Consider the following 25114-nt stretch of genomic DNA (forward strand, 5'->3'; position numbering starts at 1 on the left):
TCGTGAGTTCAAGCCCCATGCTGGGCATGGAGCCCACTTTAAAAAATATATTGACTTTGTGAGTGGTATGACCAGGGGGAAGAAAACATTAAAAAGGGATCTAGAGAGACTCTTGACTATTGAAGCATAAAAAAAGTCACCAAATTTACCTATTCTTTCCCTTTTTTCCCCCTTAAATACTATACTTTATAGACATTTTGAGTTTTATAGGGGTGACCTTTCCCATCAAATGCATCCCCTAATTTGCAGTTGTCACACCATGGCCTCATGGTTTATATTACATGTCCATTCTAGTGGACCCATTGAAGAAATAATACAGTGAAGCCTTCCCAGGTATGGAATGCATTTTTTGTCAGGTGCTGCTACACATCTTGAGTGTAATCTTCATGATTGCTCTATAAGGAAAAGAGGAGTGTCTTCATTGTACAGACAGAGGACACCCAGATTCAGAAATGTTCATTCACTCACTGAAGGCACGTACCTGTTAATGGCAGAACTAGGATTTGAGCCAATTCTGCTCATAAAACCTGTGTCTTCTCAGAGCACCTGTCAGATGGCATGGTCCAGCCTGAAAGAGCACAGAAATGGTGCCCCAAGTAGATCCCGCACTAAAGAACATGGCTTGATATTGCATTCTAACAACTTGCTTGGTGAAATAACATTAGGGAAAGAATAATTCCTCTGTTTTTATTTAAACTTTAAAAATTTCACTTCCCGGGCGCCTGGGTGGCTCAGTGGGTTAAGCCGCTGCCTTCAGCTTGGGTCATGATCTCAGGGTCCTGGGATCGAGTCCCGCATCGGGCACTCTGCTCAGCAGGGAGCCTGCTTCCTCCTCTCTCTCTCTCTGCCTGCCTCTCTGCCTACTTGTGATCTCTCTCTGTCAAATAAATAAATAAAATCTTTACCAAAAAAAAAAAAATTTCACTTCCCTGGGGTGCCTGGGTGGCTCAGTCAGTTAAGCATCCGGCTATTGATTTCAGCTCAGGTCTCAATCTCAGGGTGGTGAGTTCAAGCCCCATGCTGGGTATGGAGGCCACTTAAAAAAAAAAAAAAATCCACTTCCCTGAAGTTCACAGAAGAGCTATATTTCTTTTTTCTCCTTTATAAATAAACAATGAAATGTAAGTTTTTAGAACTTTAAATAAAAACTTTTTAAGATCTTAAAAGTTCCTCATCAAAAGAAAAAAGATTTATATGTGCTAACTGATATTAATTATTGTGATGATCATTTGACAGTATATACAAATATTGAATCATTATACTGTACACCTGAAACTAATGTAATGTTATATGTCTGTAGTAAAAATGTGTCTTTTAGAATTGAATGTTTAAAATAGGGGCGCCTGGGTGGCTCAGTGGGTTATAAAGCCTCTGCCTTCGGCTCAGGTCAAGATCCCAGGGTCCTGGGATCGAGTCCCGCATCGGGCACTCTGCTCAGCAGGGAGCCTGCTTCCTCCTCTCTCTGCCTGCCTCTCTGCCTACTTGTGATCTCTGTCGGTCAAATAAATAAATAAAATCTTCCCCCAAAAAAATCTACCTTTAAAAAATTTTTTTAAATAAAATAAAATAGCTCCAAAACACTGTGCCGAATAAATAAAACCTTTAAAATAGTTCCAAAACAAGTTACCTAATGATTTAACTATTTTAAAAGAAATTTTAAATTACTGTTTTTTCTTTTCCCTTTGCAGTAAACTTGCCTCCCATCTTTATCTGACAAATGAAACAGTAAATTATAACTTAATAGATTTTACTGAGAAAAAGCTGGAATTTTTGTTTCTGTCTTAGGAACCACAGACACCCCATCTAAAAAGGATTCTGAAGCTGGTGGCAAGAGTGTGGACGGAAGGGCAGTCAGCCCCTCTGGGAAAGTAACGGAACCCATAGAACAGGACAAGAAGTCCAGCACTGGGGATGATGCGGTTACACTGACGTATACAGTGGGAATGAAGGAAGAGAATTCTAGGTTTCAGGGTAAGTGAACACACACATGGTTACGTGGTATTGACTGGTGAGGAGATGGGTTGGTTCGAGGTGTGGAGACCATTGCCAGAAGACAGGTTTATTTTCTGTTCATCTAAGAATGATGCATCAATACGTAGTTCAGTGTGCTCCTCAGAGTCGTGTGTCCTTTTCGAAAAGCATGTGTCTGATCATCTTACTCACACTGAGATTTCCATGCTCCCCATGTTGTCTCTGAATAGAAAGACTAAGGTTTACATATGCATTCTCCAATCATAATTATGTAGTTTTAGGTATCGTGGGAGATCATCTCATTCATTTCTATCACAGATAATAGAGAAAAGTTTCCATCACTTTAATAGTTTCCTCTCTCGACTGGAGCTTGACTATCATATTGAAGTAGAACTTTGCCATTTCCTTTTACCCTGATGCCCTCTTTGAACAATTAGGATAAAGAGGGACGGTGCACTTCTGCGCATATTTTGAACCAGTACTCATTAGAGAAAAGGGAAGGGAAAGATGGCAAATATTTCAACTTATTGGCCAGTTATGGTCTCTATCACAGATTCTTTTTTTTTTAATACCACTTTAAAAATGTACAAAGCATGGTTAAGTGGCGGATCATATAAAAACAGGCCACGGTTTTGGCCTACAGGTCTCAGTTTGCCTTCCCCTGTCCTTCCAGAAGCAAACTTCACAAGAACACCGGTGGCCTATGGAATGTCTGTCTGTGTTTTTTGACACTTTGTCTAACAGAAAAGTTGCTGAAGACTCCATGAAGGATTATTTCATCAAGAGAGGGATTGCTTATGATATAGTGAATTGAATCAACATTATTTAGAGATTGAGTGTGCCCCATAAGATAACAGACATTTCTCAATTTCTTTCCCCTGATGAACCAGAGACAGATTTTTGAGATCAGCCTCTCTATTTGTCCAGTGTCCAATTGTGCTTTTTCTAGTGAACACAATGCAGAAGTACTGAGAGGAGCATTTGCAATTAAAACGATGTGTGTTGAGGTATCGGAACTCTGCTGCTGATGGTTTTGACCTCAAGCACGCCGTACCTATAAAGCGAGTAGAGGAAACTCAGCTGCGATTGTGTCCTTGCCTTGCAGATAACCTCTTTCTAGAGAAGGCTATGCAGCTGGCCAAGCGGCATGCCAACGCCCTATTCGACTACGCGGTGACAGGGGACGTGAAGATGCTGCTGGCTGTCCAGCGCCACCTCACTGCAGTGCAGGATGAGAATGGAGACAGGTAAGTCAGGATTTGAGCAAGCAAAAGTTGTCTTAGGGCAGGGAAGAGAGAAAATTGCTGTATGCTCACTGGCTAGAGATAAAAAGAATCGTTTAGAGGTATCGGGTCCTGTCACTGGAAGACTGTCGTGGACAGTAGGGTGTCAGTAAGGTTGAATCCTTCGTTTGCTTCTCCTGTCCTGCGGCTCTCACCTGTTGGGTCCTAGCATAGCTCAAGTCCTCTTCTAGGAGGACTGCCTTCTGGGCAAGAAAACAAAGACGTGTGTGGGGAATGGGGAAGGTTTCAAAAACCTCGCTCTGTTTATTGGGATAACATGTGAAATAAGATTTAATAAACATATGTATGGGGCGCCTGGGTGGCTCAGATGGTGAAGCATCTGCCTTCAGCTCAGGTCATGATCTCCAGGTCCTGGGATCGAGCTCCGCATTGGGCTCCCAGCTCAGCAGAGAGTCTGCTTCTCCCCCCACCCCTGCCTGCCTCTCCCCCTGCTTGTGCTCTCTCACTCTCTCTCTCTCAAATGAATAAAATCTTCAAAAAATTTTATTTATTGGATTAATAACATTTTCTTTATGTGCTGAAATGGTATAATAATAAAATTTGGTCCAACCAAATCCCTCAAGCACTTGTTATCCCAACCGCATATTTACGATGGCCGTGTACTCAAGAAAAAGCCCTATAAAGATAGCACCACGAAAACAACAAAACAGTTAAGAGGCAGCTATCATTCTTTCCCAGTTACTGGTTCCTTCCCTCCTGCGTCTGTTACCAGTTACCAGTCTGTGACTGGGTCAGGCTCCTGGGACGGCTCTAACTCCCGCCGTGTGGGAGGCCTGTGCTCCAATCACCAATCGTACGTTTCTAATGCTACTGAGTTTATATTGGCAAAGCCCCTGGCTTCTTTCTAAACCAGTCCTCTCAGGCCTTGCATTGAGACTTCTAGAATGATCTCAAAAGCCTGTGAGAATAACAAGAGACAACAGCCCTCAGATTCAAGTCAAGTGCCTCATCTAAAACTTTCCTAAAATAGTGTCAACCCTGAGAAATCCTTTTCCGTAGAGGAGCTCTTGAGGGCTGCGTTTTTAAACCTCGGTTGAAAACGGAATCAAACGCTTTAGGAAAGTGCCAACCTCAGGGTTTCAAACAGAGACCTTTGTTCTCATTCCTTGCAACGTAACCAAGGATGTGGTGTAACCACTGGCCTTGTTATACAGTACGAGACCGTACAGCCTCGTTTGTGTGGTGCTGTGAACAGCAGAATGTTTTCACAGGGTTAAAGAATCCAATTAGCATTCAATAGCGTAGAACCACAAGAGAAAGCAGCCAGTTAACCAAGATAGAACAGGGTTTCAAGTGACATTTTTACAGACCTGCATGCAGAGTTGATGAGCCTAAGAAAGATGAGCACGTGGAAGCTAGCGAGGGACTGCATGTCTGTGAGGGCAGGACTGTGGAGAAGATATGAGGCACGTGCGTTTGATGGGTGCATTGAGGGGAAGTTGCAGGCATGGGTAAGGACACAGAGGGGGACCCAGGAGGTGGTCTTCCCTGCCCAAGTGGAACATGAATCCTTCGAGGCCCCTCCTGGGACCCCAAACGTACTCCTGCCAGCAGACTCTTGGGGTTTGCCCCAGCTGGAGGACAGAGAGGGAAGACCCAAGAGGAAGCCTCATGAGAATTTAGACAAGGGAAAGCTGTTGGTCCTCACACCTCAGGGCTCTTCTTTTCATTGCATTTGTCACACTCAGCTAGTAATCTGAATCCTGGAGTCATTAGTCATCACAGAAAGTACAATAAAGAAAAGACAAGAACTTCTGGTATTGGGGAAATTCCCATGAGGGTGTGAGGATTTATGGGGGAGGGGGAATGTGCTTCTGCGATGAAATGCTGAGCTGCACATGGAAATTTTTAGGAGTTTTGAAATACGACCTTTTTCTTGGTATATGTGCATCATGTCTGCGTCAGACTTTGGGCCCATTTTAGAATCTAGCCTTCTTCCAGCCTCACATTTCAAGAGACAGTAGTGAAACCTCGACATCATTCATTTGCTCTCTCAAGTAACAAAGTCACGAGTTTGTTTTCTAGGCCCTCTTGTGCCAAAGTTAATCCTTAGTAAAATGCACTTGCTGTTGCAAAGAAAGAGGCCTCAAGAACAGGACACCTCAGATGTTTCAACTGGAGAAAATCTAGCCTGTCCTCAAATCCCAGATGTCCTGCCATCACGCTATACTTGTAGTAGGCTCTGCGTCGAGATCTGTCCTTTCTTTGGCGTATTCCTTATCTTAAGGGTTCATCAGCAGCTCTACAGAGCAGCGCCCATATACCCCTTCGCCAGGGGGGCTTAAGGGATTCAGAGGTGGCTTTGGAGCCAGATGGACTTGGGCTGGACTCTCTGCTTCATCACTCACTAGTTATGTGGCATCGGTTGAGTTCTGTTTTACCTGCAAGTCCCAATTTCGTCACTGGAAAAATGAGGATAATATTACCTACCTCATAGGGCTTCTTGTTTTGATAAATAAGGTCATATATGTCAACTGCTTAGCATGGTCTGGTAAATAGAAGCTCTAAACCCATAGTAACCACTTTTTTTAGGAATTTCAAGTTAATTTTAGTAGTAAGATTTTTAACAATTAAAAAATTGTGTCCTGGGGCGCCTGGGGGGCTCAGTGGGTTAAAGCCTCTGCCTTCGGCTCAGGTCATGGTCCCAGGGTCCTGGGATCGAGCCCCGCATCGGGCTCTCTGCTCGGCAGGGAGCCTGCTTCCTCCTTTCTCTCTGTCTGCCTCTCTGCCTACTTGTGATCTCTGTCTGTAAAATAAATAAATAAAATCTTCAAAAAAAAAAAAAAATTGTGTCCTTAGGACTGATGCTTGGCTCCTGCCAATATTTTCAGCCTCATTAGCCTAAGCCCCCAGTCTCATTCTGTCACCCTTATTTAGTGCCTAAATTGTGTGCCAGGGCTGTAAGGCTGACCCAGGGAGGACTGGCCCTGAGACCACAGGCCAGAGAGAGGGAAAGACGCATAGCAAACCACAGTTGCGTAACCAAGCAGTAAACTTGAGGGGAGACTGACCATGTGCTCTGCTTCAGAAGTTCGGAGAAGAGGTAAGGTTGGAGCTGGAACACGAAGGATGGAGTAGGCACTGTCCAGGCAGAGAAGAGGAGCAGAACCATTCCAGGCAGAGGGAATGTTTGCCAGGGAGAAATAAAATCACATGGTTCCTTCAGAAGTTTACCTCAAGAGTCTTCCCTCAGTAGTTAAAAGCCTGACCCCATTCTTCCCTCCTGGGATCTAGGAAGATCTTTCAGAAGCCAACACACTGTATTTTGGAGGAGGCTGGAAGGTTAGGTGAGGTAACTACATTCTCCTGAACGGTTCCTAGTGCCGGGCATTTTACATACATGATCTATATGTCAAAGGAAGCCAGCAGAAAGCTAGAGGAGAAAATGCCTTTGGCTATTGCAGGGAAGCAGAGTTGGGATTTGAACTTAGATTTCTCTGCCTCAAGGCACATTTATAACTCTAGGGATCAAACCAAAATGCCCCCAGAGACCAGGCAGACATGGAAAATGAGTGTAACAGTAGAACATTCCCACCTCAGATTCAAGACATTTGAGATTCAAGACATTTGGGGGCTGAATAAGAGGAAGTATGTGAGCCAGGTCCAGTCTGCAAGTCTGTCCTTTATTGGGGATCTCTTTTTTTTTTGGTCACTAACACTTTAGTTGACTCCTGCCACTCTGTTTTTGTTTCAGTGTCTTACACTTAGCAATCATCCATCTTCATGCTCAGCTTGTGAGGGATCTACTAGAAGTCACATCTGGTTTGATTTCTGATGACATTATCAATATGAGAAATGATCTCTACCAGGTAAGCAGAAATGCCAACTGAAGAAAAATGCAGTTAATACATGCTTTACATGTGTGTGTGCATGTGTGTGTGTGTGCGTGTGTATACATATTATTTCTAATAATGTTAACAGTAAGAAAAATACAGTATTTTGTAAGTTAAATCCTAAAAGCCCGTTACTTGGGCATATTGCTTATGATTTAGGATCCTTTAGTCTGTGAGTATAATAGAAATCACTCCACAACAAAATTCTGCATCCTGCTGGGGGAAGGCAAAGTTTAAACTTTAGAAATCTGTCAAAGAATTGATCCATTTTCTTTTTTTTTCTTTTTCAAATTTATTTTATTCTTTCCATTACAGTAAGTGTATTTTGTCCCTCTCTTTTTCCCCCTTTGCTTGTTTGTTTTGTTTCTTAAATTCCCCATAAGAATGAAATCATGTGGTATTTGTCTTTCTCTGACTTATTTCACTTAGTGTTATACTCTATAGCCCCATCCATGTTGTGGTAAAGATTTCATTCTTTTTTATGACTGAATATTATTCCTCTGTGTGTGTGTGTGTGTAACTTCTTCTTTGTTCATCTGTCGATGGACACTTGGGCTGCTTCCATAGTCTGACTATTGTAGATAATGCTGGTATAAACATAGGGGTACATAGATTCCTTTAAATCAGTGTTTTTGTATTTTGGGGGTAGTTACTTAGTAGTGGGATTACTGGGTTGTAGGGTAGTTCTATTTTTAATTTTTTGAGGAACCTCCGCACTGTTTTCCACAGTGGCTGTACCATTTCGCATTCCCATCACTTTTTCTCCACATCCTCGTCAACACTTGTTTCTGGTTTTGATTTTAGCCGTTCTGACGGGTGTGAGGTGATATCTCATTGTGGTTTTGATTTGCTTTTCCGTGATGATGAGTTGTGTTGAGCATCTTTTTTTCTTTTTTAAATTGAAATATAATTGACATATAACATTATATTAGTTTAAGGTACACAGTAATTCGGTATTTGTATATATGGCAAAATGATCACCAAAATACGTTTGTCATCCATCACCGCCTATAGTTACAAATTTTTTTTCTTGTGATAAGAACTTCTGGATCTACGCTCATAGCAACTTTCAGATATGCAGTATGGGAGAACCTGGAGTAAATATGTCATTTTTGTCAAGATAAATACAATTGAAAAAAATTAAGTTTGGAAACCCAATAATGTGTAAGAATTTTGAAGCCTGCTGAAACACATTTTGACAATATCTAGATTAAGTGTGTATCAAATAAAGGGTGCTGAAATCAGAACACAGAAAAGTAAAAAAGGTCAGTTGAGGAGAAAGTGTCTTTCAAAATCAGAAAGACAGCACAAATCAAGGAAACCAGAAAAAAAAAAAAAAAGAATTTTGCTTGGGTTGGGTTTGAACAGGAATTCAGTGGGTTCAGAAGCAAACTGAGGAACCCTGGTACAGAGGTCTCAGACGTTGCAGAGAGAAGGTAGCTGGGACCCGGTGAGGCTTCCTGATGGGCACGTGCAGACTTTAGGTGAGAAAAGGAAATTGAAACTGCACTTGGCAGAACCAAAGCCTGGAGGCTGGTATTGGGAGTCTGAGACCTGGCCCAGCCACTCTGGCCAAAGGGGCGCTCTCCCGTCCCAGACCTTCGCCCCCACCCCACCTGGCTTTGGTGCCAATCTCCTGGTCTTGCTCCTTGTTAGCTTTCCCATTTTCTCCTTTCCTTCACTCCACCCAGAGTGACTTCCCAGCCCTCGGTGGCCCGGACGGCGTGCTTAGGTGCCTGGTCCGGGCATACCTGTCACTCTAAAAATACGGACTGTCGTGTGCAATTAACTGCACAGTAAAAGTACCTGTTCCAGTTCTCAGTTGTTAAAGCAGGTGCCGTGAGTCATTTTTATCTCCTCGAGGCAAAAGAGCTAAAATGTCTACATGTAGCTCTCACTAGATTGTTATGTGTGAATAGGCGTTTCCTGATAAGGAAAATAAGTCTCTCATTTGATGTAAGGCTTTCGGCTCCTTCCCTGGTGGTGGTGCTTTATGTCGCCGGAAGAATGAAGTTGGGGATTCTTCACTGACTCATAATATAAAGTAATGAGGACAAAGTCTAATTTTAGGTAGACATTTAAAGAATGTCTTCAGATTTTCATACCATCTTGGGGGTTGGTGGTATTTGGAGAGTCATCTGGCCCTTAAAGCTTGATTTGCTCCGTCTTTACGACTGTTCCTCTCAACCATCACAAGCATACAAATAAAACTGGGAACGAACAGGACTCTGTCGCTTCTCGGTCCTCCTTTCAAAGATTGCTTCACTTCGCTGCCTGTAGGTCAGATTCAAGGAATTACTTGTTTTTCTGTTTATAAATAGGCCCTGCAAAGGGCACCGCACAACAGGATCAGTAGTCGTGATTTATTATGGGCTGACCTCCTTACTGTATCATTTGGTTACATATATTGAGACTCTCTGGTGTGCTAGACACAAACACCTTGAAACCACCACCTCTGACACGTCTTGCCTTCTGATCTGGGGACTCTGGGGAGAACACAGGTCCATTTCTCCCCCAACTTAGCACCACTCTCCTTCGTGGACAGGGAATCTAGGATCCCCTGGTAATGGCTTCTAGATCTCAAAGATACACCCAGTGGCGACTTCGATTTGAGAACTAGAAAAGGCTAAAATTTGGACTCATTTCTCTTTGTAAAGGCTCTCTGTTAACTCTTCTCGATGGAAGAATTTTGCAGTTCTCTAAGTAATTTGGATTATTTGGCAATTGTCTTAGACAACCTCCCAAAATACCATTCACTAATCTTAGTACATTTCTGTGACCATCTGTCATGATCAAATCTCTCTCCCCACCCACTTTCTAGAGATGTACTCAAAATAATCCCAGTGCATAGAGTTAGGATTCTTCTGAAGATATTTCTGAAATCAATTGCCTTCAAGCCCTCTCCTCTTCTTCTCCCCCCCACCACAGATCACCCCTCCAGTGTGTTTGATATGGATTGTTTTATCTGCATAGCTTCCCATGAAACATTAATGAGGGGTTTTGTGCATGTGGGTTTTTGCTTCTTTATTTTTAACTTTTATCAATATAGTATATGTTAATGGTTCTTCGGATCATACATAAGGAAATACACTGGAAAATCAGAAGTTGCCCTCCCTGGCACTATACAGGTCCCCCAAACTCACTCCCAAATATAACTACTGCATTTGTAAGTATTTTTCCAGATACTGGCTACATAAACATATACACTTGAAATATTATAGATATTTTAGGATACTCTCACACACAGTCCACACTACATTATATAATCCTGGGGTTAAAGATATAAAGCCTGAAATTTCATAGAAAACCTTTGGTGGGACTATGCTAAAAAAACAAAAACAAAAAAAAACTTCTCTTACTCACGGTAGCAGAATTTGTATAACGTGGAAAAAAAATCATATTAAAACCAGATATAGGGCCGCCTATATCTGCCTTCAGCTCAGGTCATGTCCCAGGGTCCTGGGATCGAGCCCCGCCCCGCATCGGGCTCTCTGCTCGGCTGAGAGCCTGCTTCCCTTTCTCTCTCTCTGCCTGCCTCTCTGCCTACTTGTGATCTCTGTCTGTCAAATAAATAAGTAAAATCTTTAAAAAAAAAAAAAAAACAGAGATAATTACTAATTTCTGAGTGGTATAATATTTTATAATTTCAGATCTTTTTTACAATTTCATTCTCTTGCATTTTTCATCTCCCCAAGTAGCGCTTCCTATTAATACATGCACCCTTTTTGTTTTACATATTTATTTCTTGAGAAGAAGGCTCTTGGCTTACAGTATCTAAAGTTTTGAGGACACCATTCTGTTTCAAGCAGGGATATAAAATATGAAAAAAAAAAAAACAAGAAAGAATGGAAATTTGGCCCAAAAGCCTGCCTTGCTTCTGCTGTGTGCAGTTATTACTGTGAGTGAGTTGAAGCTGTGGGAACTTCTTGCATTGCATCCTGGGCTGTGGTCATCCTTCACCAGGGGCGTTGCTGTTGTCGCTGCTGTCACTAGGAATCGCATGCCGAGAGAGAAAGTGTAGGCAAATTGTCACCAGACACACTGGATTTCAGGGACTCCTGTGAAATAGACTGAGTTGTATAAAAACATATCACTTTTTTGTCAGTGGCCTCAGTTCTTTGAAAGATACTTTCACAATTCTGTTTTTGTTGCTCATTTTGAAAACACTGTTTGCAAAATATCTCATTTGCATTTGCCGAGGCACTGGCTTGCAGGCAGAGTAATCAAATGGACTCTGGACGCACCTGTGAGGTGTCAGCAAGTCAGCTTGCTTGTTCCTCGGAGCCCTCTTAACTGAGATGGGTCTCTCGTCCTTGTTAAGACGTTTAGAATCCTTGGACACCTGTTGTAAAATGGGGGTGCCAGAGTTCTGTTGGTTGGTCTCATCATGGAGCCGGTCCATGGAAGAATATTTTTCATTTTAGCAAACTCATTTTCCATGTCAATATTGAATGACAGCACCTTTGTGAATTGGTTTCTGTTGAGTAATGAGTTCATTTCCACTTCTTAAGTAAAACTGCAGCCTTGCTTTGACTTGTTAATATGCAGAATTATCAGCTGAAGATAGATTTCTGCTAGAAAATCAAGGAAAAGAAATTTATTAATAGAAAAATTAACATATCAGCAGTCAGCAGGCTGTAATGAGGGACAAGAAAGCAATTAGGAATTGTAGATATAAAAATAACCTTAATTATCACGTGGCTCAGTGTCAGTCCGGCACAGACTGCATTCTCACAGGGCATGGAACAGGGAATAACTCGTTTGCAGAGGTCAAGAGTTGATCTGGCAACGGGCAGTGACCCCGAGGCAGGACACCACCCTCTTGCAATGGTAGCGACCAAGCCAGTAGGTTCAAAACCCAGGGGGTTTCAAGTGTGTGCCTCTGACCCATTTGTCTCCTGACCCTTCTCCACTTCCCAGACACCCTTGCACTTGGCAGTGATCACCAAGCAAGAGGCTGTGGTGGAGGACCTGCTGAGGGCCGGGGCCGACCTGAGTCTTCTGGACCGCTTGGGTAACTCTGTTTTGCACCTAGCCGCCAAAGAAGGACAAGATAAAATTCTCAGTATTTTACTCAAGCACAAGAAGGCAGCACTACTGATGGACCACCCTAATGGGGAAGGTAAGAGACAAGCAGATGTCATGGGTGACCTCTCGCTGCTTTCTAAACAGTTGGTAGCTAGCTACATGATAAATGTGTGTTCTCTGATTTGCACCCAAAAATGCTTCCCGACTTCCCTGGAGTCTGTCATCTCTCATGAGAATTTCCTGTTGCCCGCTGTGACTAATTTCTTTAAAGATGATTTGGAATTGTTAGTAGGTGGAAAAAGCAGAGGACTGAGCAAACTCCGGCCTCAAGGTGTAGCAAGCATCAAGCGTCACTAAGCCACAGAATGTTTATTTGCCCTCAGTGTCTCCTGAGCACACGCGAGGAGACCGTGGGTTTTCCTGAAGAACAACAGCCTTGCAGCACCTTTCCAGGCTCTCTGGAGCAGACGCTAGGTGTGCAGGGACTCGACAGCATTCCCTCCCTAGGGTCCAGTTTTGCTGTCCTGCGAGCAGCCTCCCAGCTCCATGACTGTCCCTGTGCTTGGGCCGCAGGTCTCAACGCCATTCACATAGCCGTGATGAGCAACAGCCTGCCGTGTCTGCTGCTGCTGGTGGCCGCCGGTGCCGACGTCAACGCCCAGGAGCGGAAGTCTGGGCGCACGGCGCTGCACTTGGCCGTGGAGCGGGACAACATCTCCCTGGCCGGCTGCCTGCTCCTGGAGGTGACGGACATGCCTCTTTGCCGTCGCGTTACATTCCCCAGAGGGCGTTAGGACCATCTTTTCAAGGACGGACGTCAGAGACGTCTTTCTCCCTGCAGCCGACTCGATTTATTCCAGAGCTCCTCAAGGCTCCGGGGTGGTCAGCTTTGGGCTGTCCTGACACCGCCGGCCCCTTCTCTCCAATTGGGGATTTCTGAAGTGGCGGAGAGCATCCCAGATAGCCGCTGGGCTAGTTATAGGATCTGGTATAGGACCCAGGAGTCATGCTGACAGGAGACAGTAGGGACTGGAGGGTACAAGAACCTTCCACTAACTCCTTCCTGTGTGGGCTGGATTTCAGGGCGAGGCCCACGTAGACAGTACCACCTATGATGGGACGACAGCTCTGCACATAGCAGCCGGGAGAGGGTCCACCAGGCTGGCAGCTCTTCTCAAGGCAGCAGGTAAGACGGCCTGGCAGGTCGGGCTGGAAAGCTCTATCAGGAATGCAAACCCAACTCCAGGCGCACAGCCCCAGCTGCTCCTTTAAGCCACGGAGCTATTGCTGGAAGGCACGAGTAAATAAAAATCACACGTCCATGGCTGGAATGGCGCTGGCAGGACTTGTAATCCTGAGCTCCATCCCGATGCGTGTGTCAGTCCTTTCTCTCTGGTTCATTGGTTTGTTTTGGGTGTTAGTGATTTAGGTTGACTCCCATGACAGGAGATCTTCTTAAGGTTGAACTTGATCCCTTAAAGAACTCTGAGCAATGCCAGCCTCACATCGTGTCAGAAATCTCCAGGTAAAAAAAGCTGATTGATAGAAGACATTTTGGAATTTCCGTGGGCAAGAGAGGTCCCTTAGAAGTTGAAATAACAGGAAAAAACAAATGGTTTTTTGTGAGGCCCTAGAAATTGCTAGCTGCTATGTGTCAGGCAGTGTGCTAGGCCTGCCAGATGCACTGTCTCATTTAATCTGCAATAACCCCTAGAGTTAAGTATCATCATTTTTTTTCCCCATCTCACAGCAGAGGAAACAGACTGAAGAAACCTGTGGGACCCTGTCCTGGGGTCCTAGGAAGGGCACAGCTATGACTCACATCTCATCCATCTGAGCTTCCAGACTCCATTCTCTCTCCTATTTCTCTCCCCTGCTCTGCTCAAGGATTTTTAGGTGTCATTCCATTTAATTCTTTAGTCCTGTGAGGTATAGTAATTACTCCTGCTCACCCCTGAATCTCTCTTGCCTTCCATACTTAGAACCTCAACAAATGTTTAATGGGAGTAGTCTCGCAAACCTTGAGCTATCCGATTTACTACAGATCTTATTAGAACCTTTTTAGAAAGCAGATGCTTCATAAGTTCAAGAAAACACAACGAGTTAATACCTCTTTAAAAACTTAGCCCAGGATGATATACAGACTTTTTCTTTGGGAGCCCCACATATTTCTAAGCGAATTAAGTCATGTCCAAATAAACAGTAACCTTCTCTTTTCTTCATTTCGGTCAAGTCAACCTTTCTCTTGAACAAGAGACTCTGATTGCAGTATGTGTGAATAGTTTGGGATGTCCCTGGTTATTTTTTTTTTCAATGAATATTCATTCCATTTAGTAATTTGTGATTATCGCATAACTTTGTTGATGTAAAGTGTTTTTTTTTTACCTTCTTTTTAAATTTATTTTTTATTTTCAACATAACAGTATTCATTATTTTTGCACCACACCCAGTGCTCCAGTTAAGAAATGCCTTCAGGGGGCACCTGGGTGGCTCAGTGGGTTAAGCCTCTGCCTTCGGCTCAGGTCATGATCCCAGGGTCCTGAGATCGAGCCCCACACCGGGCTCTCTGCTCGCTAGGGAGCCTGCTTCCTCCTGTCTCTCTCTGCCTATCGCTCTGCCTACTTGTGATCTCTCTCTCTCTCTCTCTGTGTCAAATAAATAAATAAATAATCTTTTAAAGAAATGATTTCAGACAAAAACCTATAACCCTTTCAAAAACACTTTCTCTTAAATTCTTAATACCCCATGAAAGGAGTAGTGAAAACAGAGTACAAAAATAGTAAATGAAGGTACTCGGATGAAAAACCTAGTGCTGAGCTCCCGGTCATGCCGAAGGTCACTTCAGGACCCGAGCTCAGCTCCTCCAGCATTCATCAGCCCATACATCATTCCTCTTAGTTTTTCTTGTGTTTTCCGTGGTCAGATGGCCCTCCCTGCCTTCTGGATCAGGTGAGGGCTGGAAGGTTGAAGTAAGAAACAGCACGAAGATCCTTCCCTGACTCTCATTTGGCCCTCTCCTATTATTGAAGTTGGCACAAAGCAAATGATCGCCCAGCAAGATAAAAACAGGTTCTTCCCAGAAGGGTTTACTGAACTGACTACTGTTCGTTAGACAGCTGACTAAATGCTCTCATAAAAATAGTTTCTAAGCCTCTAAGAGGTAACTAGCTCTAATCTCTGAGTGACTTTTGGTGTTTTTTTGCTGCACATTAAGAAACAGACTGCATTTTTCCAAGATCAATAACTAGACATCGTAGGAGAATGTTTTTGTGGTGTTTGTCCGTTTAAGGATTGGCTGTATAGGGATACAGTAAAGTTTGCTCTTTTGAGCAAGTAAGAGAATAGCCTGAGACATGTGCAGTGGTGGGCACGAACTGGAACGTTAAATTAGGTCCTGAATCCTGAGGAGGCAGCCCAGCCCTTATAAATCGCTGCCGTTACTCCTCAGCTTAAAGGTGCCTCATTCAGTTGAAAACTGTCCTAAAGAGTTAAATGTGAGGGTCAGGGTACTTCTAAGTCTTTTGTCTTTGAAAATGTCCTTGGTTGTATAGGGTATCATCAGACATCTTTACAGTCAAAATAAATTAGAATTTGAAAGAGGATCTCTGAATAGTTCGGTAGAAGCATGTTTCCTGTATTAAAAATCATCCCGGTAATTGCCTCAAGTAGCTATTGTGCTTTACCTTTGGAAATGTGACCTCTGCAGGCATTTCAGAGTCGATAAGATCGGGGCTTATTGTGCTGTGTAACTTAACAGGCGCAGATCCCCTGGTGCAGAACTTTGAGCCTCTCTATGACCTGGATGACTCCTGGGAAAAAGATGGAGAGGATGAAGGAGTCGTGCCTGGAACCACACCTCTAGACATGGCCACCAACTGGCAGGTGAGTGTGGTTCCTGTCTGTGTGGCGGCAGCTCCGGAGGGAGCTAATGATTCGGGAGTATAAGAACAGATGGTCTTCTCCCCAAAGCACAATCCTTTTATTTTTAAGAAAGTCTGTTTGTCAAGAGACATACTTATCTTGAAAAGCCTACCCATGAAAGATCTAGGTCAGCAGAGTTATGAGTGTGAAAGTGTGAGCCTAATCAGATCACGGTTAAATTGTGAGAGAGGGTTCCGCAAGAGAAAACACAAAATTCATGCAAGAGTTTCCCGTTCTGAGCTCACACCAGAATGGTTCCCATCTCCATTTCTGACGCTAGGAGGAATGTTGCGGTTTGCTTAGAATTTTGCTAAGTGATTTCTTTTCATAAAAAGAACCCAGGGATTCTTCTGAGGATTTTAATAACTATAAACATAGTAAAGAGACTTAAACTCTTCCTCCAAACTCCAGTGACCTGAGATCTGAGGGTGAAAAGCAGTGAGTAAGTCTTTATGGGCCAGGAAGAAGAGCCAGGGGGAGGACACGGGCATCAGACACATCTCTGACACAACAAAATCGACTTTCTTAGGGCCAAGCGCTGCTCCACATCCAAAAACTGCTTGTTTGCCTCTTTGAGGCTCGTGGTGTTGAGCTGAGTGACCCTGGCAGAGACCACACGGTTCCCTTTAATGCTGAGCACCTGGCTTTCCCAGAAGCCTCACCACAGAACACACAAAGATAACCCACTTTAGTGACCCCATGTTGTCCTTACCAAAGTCAGCGAGCCCGGAGTGACTGCAGAGCACAGAGAGAGGTCTCCATAGCTACGGAATTGTGTTTTTCCTTTTAACCTAAGACTTTTCTGTCCCCTCAATTTAAAATGCAGCTGGTGCTGGAAGAGAATATCCAGCTTTGTGAGCATTACTATACCCCAGTCTGAGCCCATCTATAGACTTCGTTCCAGACGCCTTCCCTGAGGGAGGAGGGGGCAGCGAGGAGGCCCAGCTTCCGGCTCTGCTTAAGCCCAGTCCTCCTCCGGGCTCTCAGACATACTTCACTTACTGACAAGTCTCCCACCAACACATGGCCGATCTGGTGGCCTGGACTGTTCTGGAGAACAGTGGGAGAGGGAAAAGCAGGCTACTCACAGAGCAGGGAGCCCAATGGGGTCTCGATCTCAGGACCCCAGGATCATAACCCAAGCCAAGGGCAACCGCTTTAACCACTGAGCCACCCAGGTGCCACTGGACTGTTCTGGCTTTGTCCTTTAAAAGTACTGTGGTGCCAGCTCTCTGCAAGGTTGGCTTGGGCCTTCCTATCCACCTCAGAAGCCCCTATAGAGCCCCGCCTCCTGGCCCCAGAGCCCCCAGGGCTTTTCTTTGTCCAAAAGGCATTGTCCTAACTTTGAGGGTCATGGGACCGACTCCTTCCCATTCTTCCACCTTTAGGGTACTAGGCCCTCATCAGGAGGACACAGTGAGTTTATTACAAAGCAACTGACTCCATCCTGGTCCCTTTAATGTGTAATGTTTCTCCACGGTTTTCTCCCCAACAGGTGTTTGATATATTAAATGGGAAACCCTATGAGCCAGAGTTTACATCTGATGATTTACTTGCGCAAGGTGAGCTCTTAACCGGTATTCCCTCCACACAGTCATTAAAAGGGCTGAGAGAGAAGCAGCATTGGCCAGGCTGTGCTATGAAAGGCTCGGTGGCTTATTCCAGAATCAAAAGCTCCTTGGATGTATGCAAAGGAGCCTGTCCGGCTGTGATCTGCTAAAACATGCATACTGCCCTTACTTGGCTGGGCTGCTGCCTGCTCAAGGAAAAGCAGCTTCCTGGCTCCCACTGGGAGCCAAGGGCAGCAGCGAGGGGGCCGTGCTCAGTCCCTCCAGAGTGTCTCTGGGCGCTTAGCACAGCTGTGTTTCTTCTTCATTCTTTCAGGAGACATGAAACAGCTGACTGAGGATGCAAAGCTGCAGCTCTACAAGTTGCTAGAAATCCCTGATCCAGATAAAAACTGGGCGACTCTGGCACAGAAGTTAGGTCTGGGGATACTAAATAATGCCTTCCGGCTGAGTCCTGCTCCTTCTAAAACTCTGATGGACAACTATGAGGTAACCCATCACCTCACCCTTGCACTTGACTCTTGTCTGTTAACATCACTGACCTGGCCATGGTCCCCTCCCAAGGAGGCGGAAAGTCAGTCATTACTGTGTCCTGGGAGAGTGACCCCGACCAGGGCGGAAACCCACCTTTGTAAGAAGGCAGTTTTCAGATATCTTGAGATTTCCTGCAGAAATCCTAGGTAGAAGGTCAGGGTTGTCACAGAACTTTGACCGCCTGAACCACCATGATAGACTGTGATCCACATGCATTATCTTCCCATCCCCAAGAGCATGCCGTGGTCCCCAGTCAGGACCCAGAGGCAGCTTTCTGTGAGGTAAAATCATTGGTCTACTGAGAATTTCCTTTGTGGCTCTGGTTTCTCGGTGGTTTTCAGAGCCTCAACCCCAACAGGGATACCGCGTGACCTTCATGGCAGGCAGAGTTTCACCGCCTCAGCACTTCTCTCCTTCTCTGTCCTCCGGGCTTACTGGAAGCCGCTTCTCTGTGATTTCCTGAGAGGTCTCTGCGCTGACACAAGAAGCCCGACATGAAGGCCGCGCGTCTCCGTGGCCATCTGCGCGCCCAGCCCTGCAGGCCACTGGGCGCTCGCAGGGGCAGAGCGGGGCGGGTGTCGTGGGGATGGCCTGTCTGCTTGGTCCTGGCTCCCTGCTCAGGAACACACGCTGCCTGTCTTTCTCGCAGGTCTCCGGGGGCACAATAAGAGAGCTGGTGGAGGCCCTGAGACAGATGGGCTATACCGAAGCCATCGAAGTGATCCAGGCAGCCTTCTGCACCCCAGCAACCGTAGTCCCCGGCCCCGGGAAGGCGACGCCTCAGACCCTCTCGCTGCCCCTCTCACCTGCCTCCACGAGGTCGCCAGTAGGTAAGGGAAAAACAGAACAAGCAGCGGAGATAACCTCCTGCTCCCCAGGCTGTGTCCTCCATGTCTTGAGCTGTGGCTGTCGTCCCCTGAGGACCCTGTCCCGTGTGTCCATCTCCCTCCACAGCTCACGGGTTCTGCCTTCTGTGCCTCTCCTGATGCTGATGGTCAGGCAGGGTGCGGTCCCCAGGAGCAGTCCCATTGACCCGTGAGTCACTTGGATTCGTAGTAAATACTACGTAGTGAATAGTAAAATAAATACTAAAAACAATGATGTGGCTACTTAAGGCAAATAGTGTCTCTCTCACTTCTTAAGTGTAAAGGAGAGAAAGGAACTAACAGAGCAGGACCTGTAGAGCCAGGGCTGGCCCCAGAATGTAGATGACACCGCAGTTCCCACCACAGCACCCTCGGCTCCTCCCGTCCAGCCCAGAAGTGGCTTCACCTTCTCCCCGCGCCTCCTCCCGGCCCCCAGCACTGATCCTCTGTCCCGCACCTGAAACACATCCCAGAACAGACTCCCAGCAGCCCTTTGTTTCCCTGCAAATGTATTCTCGAACTCTCTCAACAACCACTCGTGCTTTCTCTCTTTGGACCCTCCCTCTGTCAGTTCCCACCGAGAACATGGCAGCAGCTAGAATTCCCTCATCCCTGAAAGACCAACAGTTGGCCATGTCAGGCAGAAGCTCCTCCATCCTCCAGGAGGTTAGGACAAAGATCCCAGACTCAGCTGTGAACATCTGCTGCTCGCAGCCAGAACACACGCAGCCCCCAGCCCCTCCTCTGGGACAGCCTCCCTTGTCCATCCACCTTCATTTCTTGCCTCAGTTCCTGCAGCAGCTCCTGGTCAGTCTCCCTGCTTCCGGTCTGCCCCTCTTCCTTCAGTCCACTCAGGCAACAAGAGTCTTTTTAGAAAGTACTGCTATGGTTGTACCTGTTGTATACCTTCCAGTTCACTTATCCACTCACCAAATCTTTAATGAGCACATCCTGTGTGTCTAGCACTGTTCAAGCCTTTGAAGAGAGAGAGGTAACAAAGGCAGTGTCACTTATCCATTGTCTCTCGCAAACCCTTCCATATGCCTTTCCTCCTGCCCCACTTCCCTGCACCCACTGTCCCCCAAGCCCTCTGCTCACAAGTCTGATCCCATCTCAGGACCCCCTGCCTGCAAAGATCCTCACCCAGTGGCTCCTTCTTGCCCTTCAATGTCAGCCCAAGGGGTCACCTTGTCAGGGGCCCTTCTAGGAGAGTAAGGACAGATGTTGCACACGTTGGAAAGGAATAAAGTGTCCACCAGCAAAATAGCCCTAATCTCCTATGTCGTGACCTGATGCTCCTTCTACACAAAGAAATAGAAAAATACTTATATCTTTAAAATCTGATTTGATCTCTGACTTGTAGTTATTTTTAAAATACCTCCTACACATAATAGAAACCCAGTAAAGATTGGGTGACCGAATAAATCAAATCAGTCAATAAATCTACCAAATTAGTAAAAAAAACAACAGCGTGTCACGGCCATTAAGGTCTTACTATTTTAATATCAGAACTTAATATACAAGAAGATAGCATTTTGATTTGTGTATATTAGACTTTGTTTCTCTGATCACTTTCTCTCTATAGGCAATAACTCCACATTGTTCCCATCTTGAAAGACGTTTCTCAACAAGGAGATTGTGACCTACTGGTTCATCACAGACTCCTTTTCCTCATTATCACCTTATCTTTTCTCTGCTACGAGAATGTTTTTGAAGCAATGAGTAGCATTTAATAGCACGTGAGGCCCAGAGAGATATCTCATTTTTAGTTCCTACTTCGGTCACACATTTATTTTGCCTGGGTTCAGCAATTTCCCCAGCTAGAAAATAGGTAATACAGTGGTTGGAAAAATACACCTGATTTCTAAGAAAAAGAAGGCCCACTGTGAGTTAAGAGAATTCGGAAAGGATTCTGATAAACGTGATGGTAAGAAAGAGATGTGGAAACATTTGCCTAATTTTGATGTCTTCACGGTGTTTCTGTTGCCCGGGGTTCTCTGTTTGTCAGCCGCCGCCGGGCGCAGTAGCGACAGGCGGGTGGCAGGAGTGACAGGCAGGCGGCCTGTGGAAGCGGATAGACAGGAGCTGCCCACGAGCCTCTTAGACCCAGACTCTGAGCCTGCCGAGGCTAAAAGGTGTAGGAGAGCCAAGGCTCTGCCCTCTCCCCAGCTGTGCCCCAGTGACTCTGTGCTTCTTCCCCCAGACGAGGTCCGAGACGACAGCATCTGTGACAGCGGCGTGGAGACGTCCTTCCGCAAACTCAGCTTTACAGAGTCTCTGACCAGCAGCAGCTCCTTGCTGACTCTTAACAAAGTGCCCCATGAGTACGGGCAGGAAGGACCCATAGAGGGCAAAATCTAGCCTGCTGGCAGTTCCCCAACACCGTGTAAACCAAAGCTTTGAAATTCCACCCTTGTCCAAAAGAAGGAAGGCGAAGTGCATCCACGGGTGCTCAGAGGAAAAGCAGCCTGCCTCCGTCTCTCGGAATTTCACTCAAGGCCTTTTGCAGTTGGCTTCCTTTCTCGGTTCTCACGGGAATGTTACTAGTCCAGTCCACGAACACACAGTCCTGAGCAGTCACCATGCCTGGCTGGCCTGCCGCCTCCCTGTGGGCAGGCCGGCTTAGTGAGCTTTCCCAGCTGCTTCCCGTTGTCACTGCTGCTGCCCCCACACCCCCGCGTTCCCGCTGGCATTAAAAGGTGACCCAGTCCCCACCTGGTGTTCTCTCTGGCCGTCCACAGCACTGTCATGCATTCAGATTAAGGATTATGAAAAGGGATATTTTTAAATGAAAGTTACCTGGTGTATAATTTTTTTAAAAAAAAGGCTTTATTGCTTTTCCAATGTGGTTATCTATGTGATTTGAAAACAGAACATATAATGTCAATATATAATGTCAACATATAATGTCAATATGTAAACACAGTTACAATCAGTGCTGCAAATGGTCTTTACCCCCTTTTTCTGCATTTTGCTATTGTAAATATGTTTTTTAGATCAAATACTTTAAAGGAAAATATGTTGGATTTATAAATGCTATTTTTTATTTTACTTTTATAATAAAAGGAAAAGCAAATTGGTTACCTCATTCTGTTCGATCTTCAGAAATACTTTTCTGAGATGATTCCTTACAATCACGGGATCATTCCACAGCCCGGTTATCACATTCACATACCCCTTCAGAGTCCAGTTTTTGACCCAGAAATGAACCCCCCAAAAATGATCAAAAGAGCAGTGTTTTAAGCTGAGATGAAAGCTTTGAGTTTGTCGACTCCTCGCTTGGCTCGTTTCATTCTGGCTGTGTCACTTCACCTCCCACCGCCTCGCGGGACACTGGGCCCCCGCAACCCTCAGGATGCTCTCAGGGCCCCTGCGCTGCCTCAGGTCCTGTGGTCTCAGCACATGGAGGGGGGCCTGCAACCAGCAGCCTTCCATCAGGAAGCTTGGCTGACTGCTCTTCACTCAGAGGCTTGGAAACAAGGCAGAGGGGACATGAAAAGCGTTTTAAGGAGGTGCTGTGATGAACCCTGGGACACACAACCAAGAACCCTCTTTAACAAAGGCCGCATCCACCCAGCCGCCGGGAGCACACTTGGCCAAAGCCCTCTCGACCTGTCAGTTCCTTCGGGGATTGCCTCAGCCACAGAGAGCCACCCCACCAGGTCACACTCTTGGCCCTGATGGCCCCGAGTAACATGGATGGATGTGGCATACAAAGACTCCTCAGCCCCTGGGACGACGGTGAAGGGCTGGCTGTCTGCACTCCAGAGCTCCCTCTCACTGGCTGAGCTGTTATTGGAGTCTGCGTCACAGCTTGGGTCTTCCGCCTGCCCAGGACGGCTTCCTCCCCCGGCCTGCACAGGCGTGGATCCCAGGCCACCCTGGCTTCCTCTCAGAGCCGGCTTTCATGGAGTCCAACCTACACAGAGGCTCACAGCTAACGGTGACCACTTTTGCTCAACCTATAAAGTCGCGCAATCTTGAAAATAATCCAATCAAGTGTACGGAATTGTCCCCAACATACAGAAAAGGAAATTGAGCCCCAAGAGTTCAAGTAGGCAGTGGCTAAGCTGCTTCTGAGTGTATTTCCAGGTCTGTCTAGTGCCAGAGCTAATGGGCTAGAGAATTACCTTGGTGAGGACAAAAAGATAGGTTAAGATAACTGAGTCCAGAAGTAGACCCCAAAATATATAGGAATTTAGTCTATAATAAATTTCAAATCAATGAGGAAAAGATGGTTAATCAATAAGATGTTCCATCTGGTTAATCACTGGAAAGAAGTTAGTTAATCTGAACTTCTACTTCCCTTCTTTCACCAAAATGACTTCCAAATATATCAAAAATGAAACCATAAAAATGCTAGAAATACTAAAAATCATGGATGAATAATCTTGAAATAGAGGAGGCCTTTTTAAGTAAGACTTTGTTCTTGGTGTGAACAGTTTGGGTTCTTCATTTCACAGTGTGTCCCAAAGAAATGAAAATATTTTTTAAATTCTACTTCTATTTTTTATTACATTGCCATCTTCCACATGCTCCAATCCGCTCTTCCAGCTGTTGAAAGTTGTATCTTTAAAAAACAAAAAACAAAAAACCTTACTTTCCTTAATTCTCCAGCATAAGCCCATGACACTGTCCCTCCCCTGTTCCTCTCTGTGGCAGATGGTCATCTTCCAGTTGGCCCACGGCAGCTCTCCGGTCTACAAGATGGCGGCCGAGACTCCTCCCACTGAGGGAGGGGCCTGTGCTCCTCCCTCATCAGTGTAGGCCTATGAAAGGGTTGAACTGATGGTAAATGGCTTCTGAGGTTAGGTTGGAAAATACTGTGCCGCTTCTGCCCGGACCCTGCCCACCCCCACCCCCACCCCGGGTGTCACTCCCTCTTGGAATCCAGTTACCACACTCTGGGGAGCCGAGTGGATACATGGAGAAGCCACGTCATAGGTGTTTGGCCTTCAGCTTTCACGGAGGTCATGGCCAACGCCAGCACCGCCAGCAGATGTCTGAGGGAGGCAAGCCTTGAGCTAATTCCAGTCGCTAGCCACTGAGTCACACCTGTCTAACCTTCAGGCTGCCTCAGCCACTGCTGTCCAAGCAGACACGAGCCGTTCAGACGAGCCCTATGCAAATGGCAGATTCACGAGTAAAATCGTGGTTGATGCTTTAAGTCCTCCGAGCGGAGTGTTGACATGCTCCAGGGCTCTAACCTGACAGCTCCCATACCAGAAAGCCACTTTAAAGAGAAGCGGACTCCAGGAGGAACTACTAAGCCACTCATGCCGAGACTAAAAATAACATTCCCCTTCTTCAATAAGAAGCCCTGTTTCTCTTCTGTTCTGGAAACTTCCTCTTTCCCCGCCTCCCAGATCTCTGTGTGGCCTGAGCCTCTGCATGGTGCTTTGAGCAAAAAGGCTATCAACGCTATCTGTACCTCTGAGGAAGGAGTGTCTTTCATAGTGTACCAGCAGATGGGGATCAATACCAGGAGGAAGGCGGGAGATCAGGTGGAAAGCTACAAGGGGCCGGAAATGAACCTTCCCAGAAAGCCGGTCTCTCAGCAGGAAGCCATTTAAAAATAGCTTTCTCAGAACTTTGTCATCTTTACTCTGCAGGCATAACCTAGACTTCTGCAGGAGGGGCAGTATCGGTTGGCAGAAGGAGGTCCTGATCACCCACCTGAGTCCCCTGCAGTAGTCCAATGGGGCACGGAGGGCCCTCCTCAAGCCATGGAGGGCAGCCTCACAAACCAGACCCTGGGCACCTTAGCAAGAGAAAAGAAAGGCAGGAGCCAGGCAGATCGATGTGCGATCCCCTTTGCATTAATGATTTCTAAATGATAATTGTCAGACATCCCTCTGAGGTACATATTTAACCCCAATGTTAGAGTGAGGAAATGGATAATCTGAATATTAACTAATTCACCCCAGATTTAAATCCAGTTCTGTCAGATGCCACGGGTTACTCTTTAACCATGTCTGAAGACCTTACAAGGAAAGAGGTGGTATTTAAAAGGGAAAGAAAAAAATCCACACAATTCTATATGTTAATAGAGTCATAAGGTACCTCAACCAAAATACAAAATGAACCTG

The 25114-nt window shown here is 45.7% G+C and overlaps 1 protein-coding gene across 4 annotated transcripts in view; it reads left to right on the forward strand.

Annotated features, from left to right (window-relative positions):
• The window catches only part of NFKB1 (nuclear factor kappa B subunit 1), a 119988-nt gene extending 98151 nt beyond the window's left edge, over positions 1-21837 (forward strand). For all 4 annotated transcript variants that reach the window (XM_032333025.1, XM_032333023.1, XM_032333024.1 and 1 more), the window contains 11 exons: positions 1786-1971; positions 3077-3218; positions 6970-7084; positions 12029-12230; positions 12710-12879; positions 13220-13322; positions 15894-16018; positions 17553-17619; positions 17942-18114; positions 18809-18989; positions 21229-21837. In XM_032333025.1, the coding sequence (XP_032188916.1) occupies positions 1786-1971; positions 3077-3218; positions 6970-7084; positions 12029-12230; positions 12710-12879; positions 13220-13322; positions 15894-16018; positions 17553-17619; positions 17942-18114; positions 18809-18989; positions 21229-21386 (1622 nt within the window). In that variant the 3' untranslated portion in view covers positions 21387-21837. The remainder of the gene's footprint in view (positions 1-1785; positions 1972-3076; positions 3219-6969; positions 7085-12028; positions 12231-12709; positions 12880-13219; positions 13323-15893; positions 16019-17552; positions 17620-17941; positions 18115-18808; positions 18990-21228) is intronic.
• Positions 21838-25114: the final 3277 nt, after the last annotated feature.

This window comes from Mustela erminea, chromosome 2 (assembly GCF_009829155.1).
Source record: "Mustela erminea isolate mMusErm1 chromosome 2, mMusErm1.Pri, whole genome shotgun sequence".
Taxonomy (NCBI): Eukaryota; Metazoa; Chordata; class Mammalia; order Carnivora; family Mustelidae; genus Mustela; species Mustela erminea.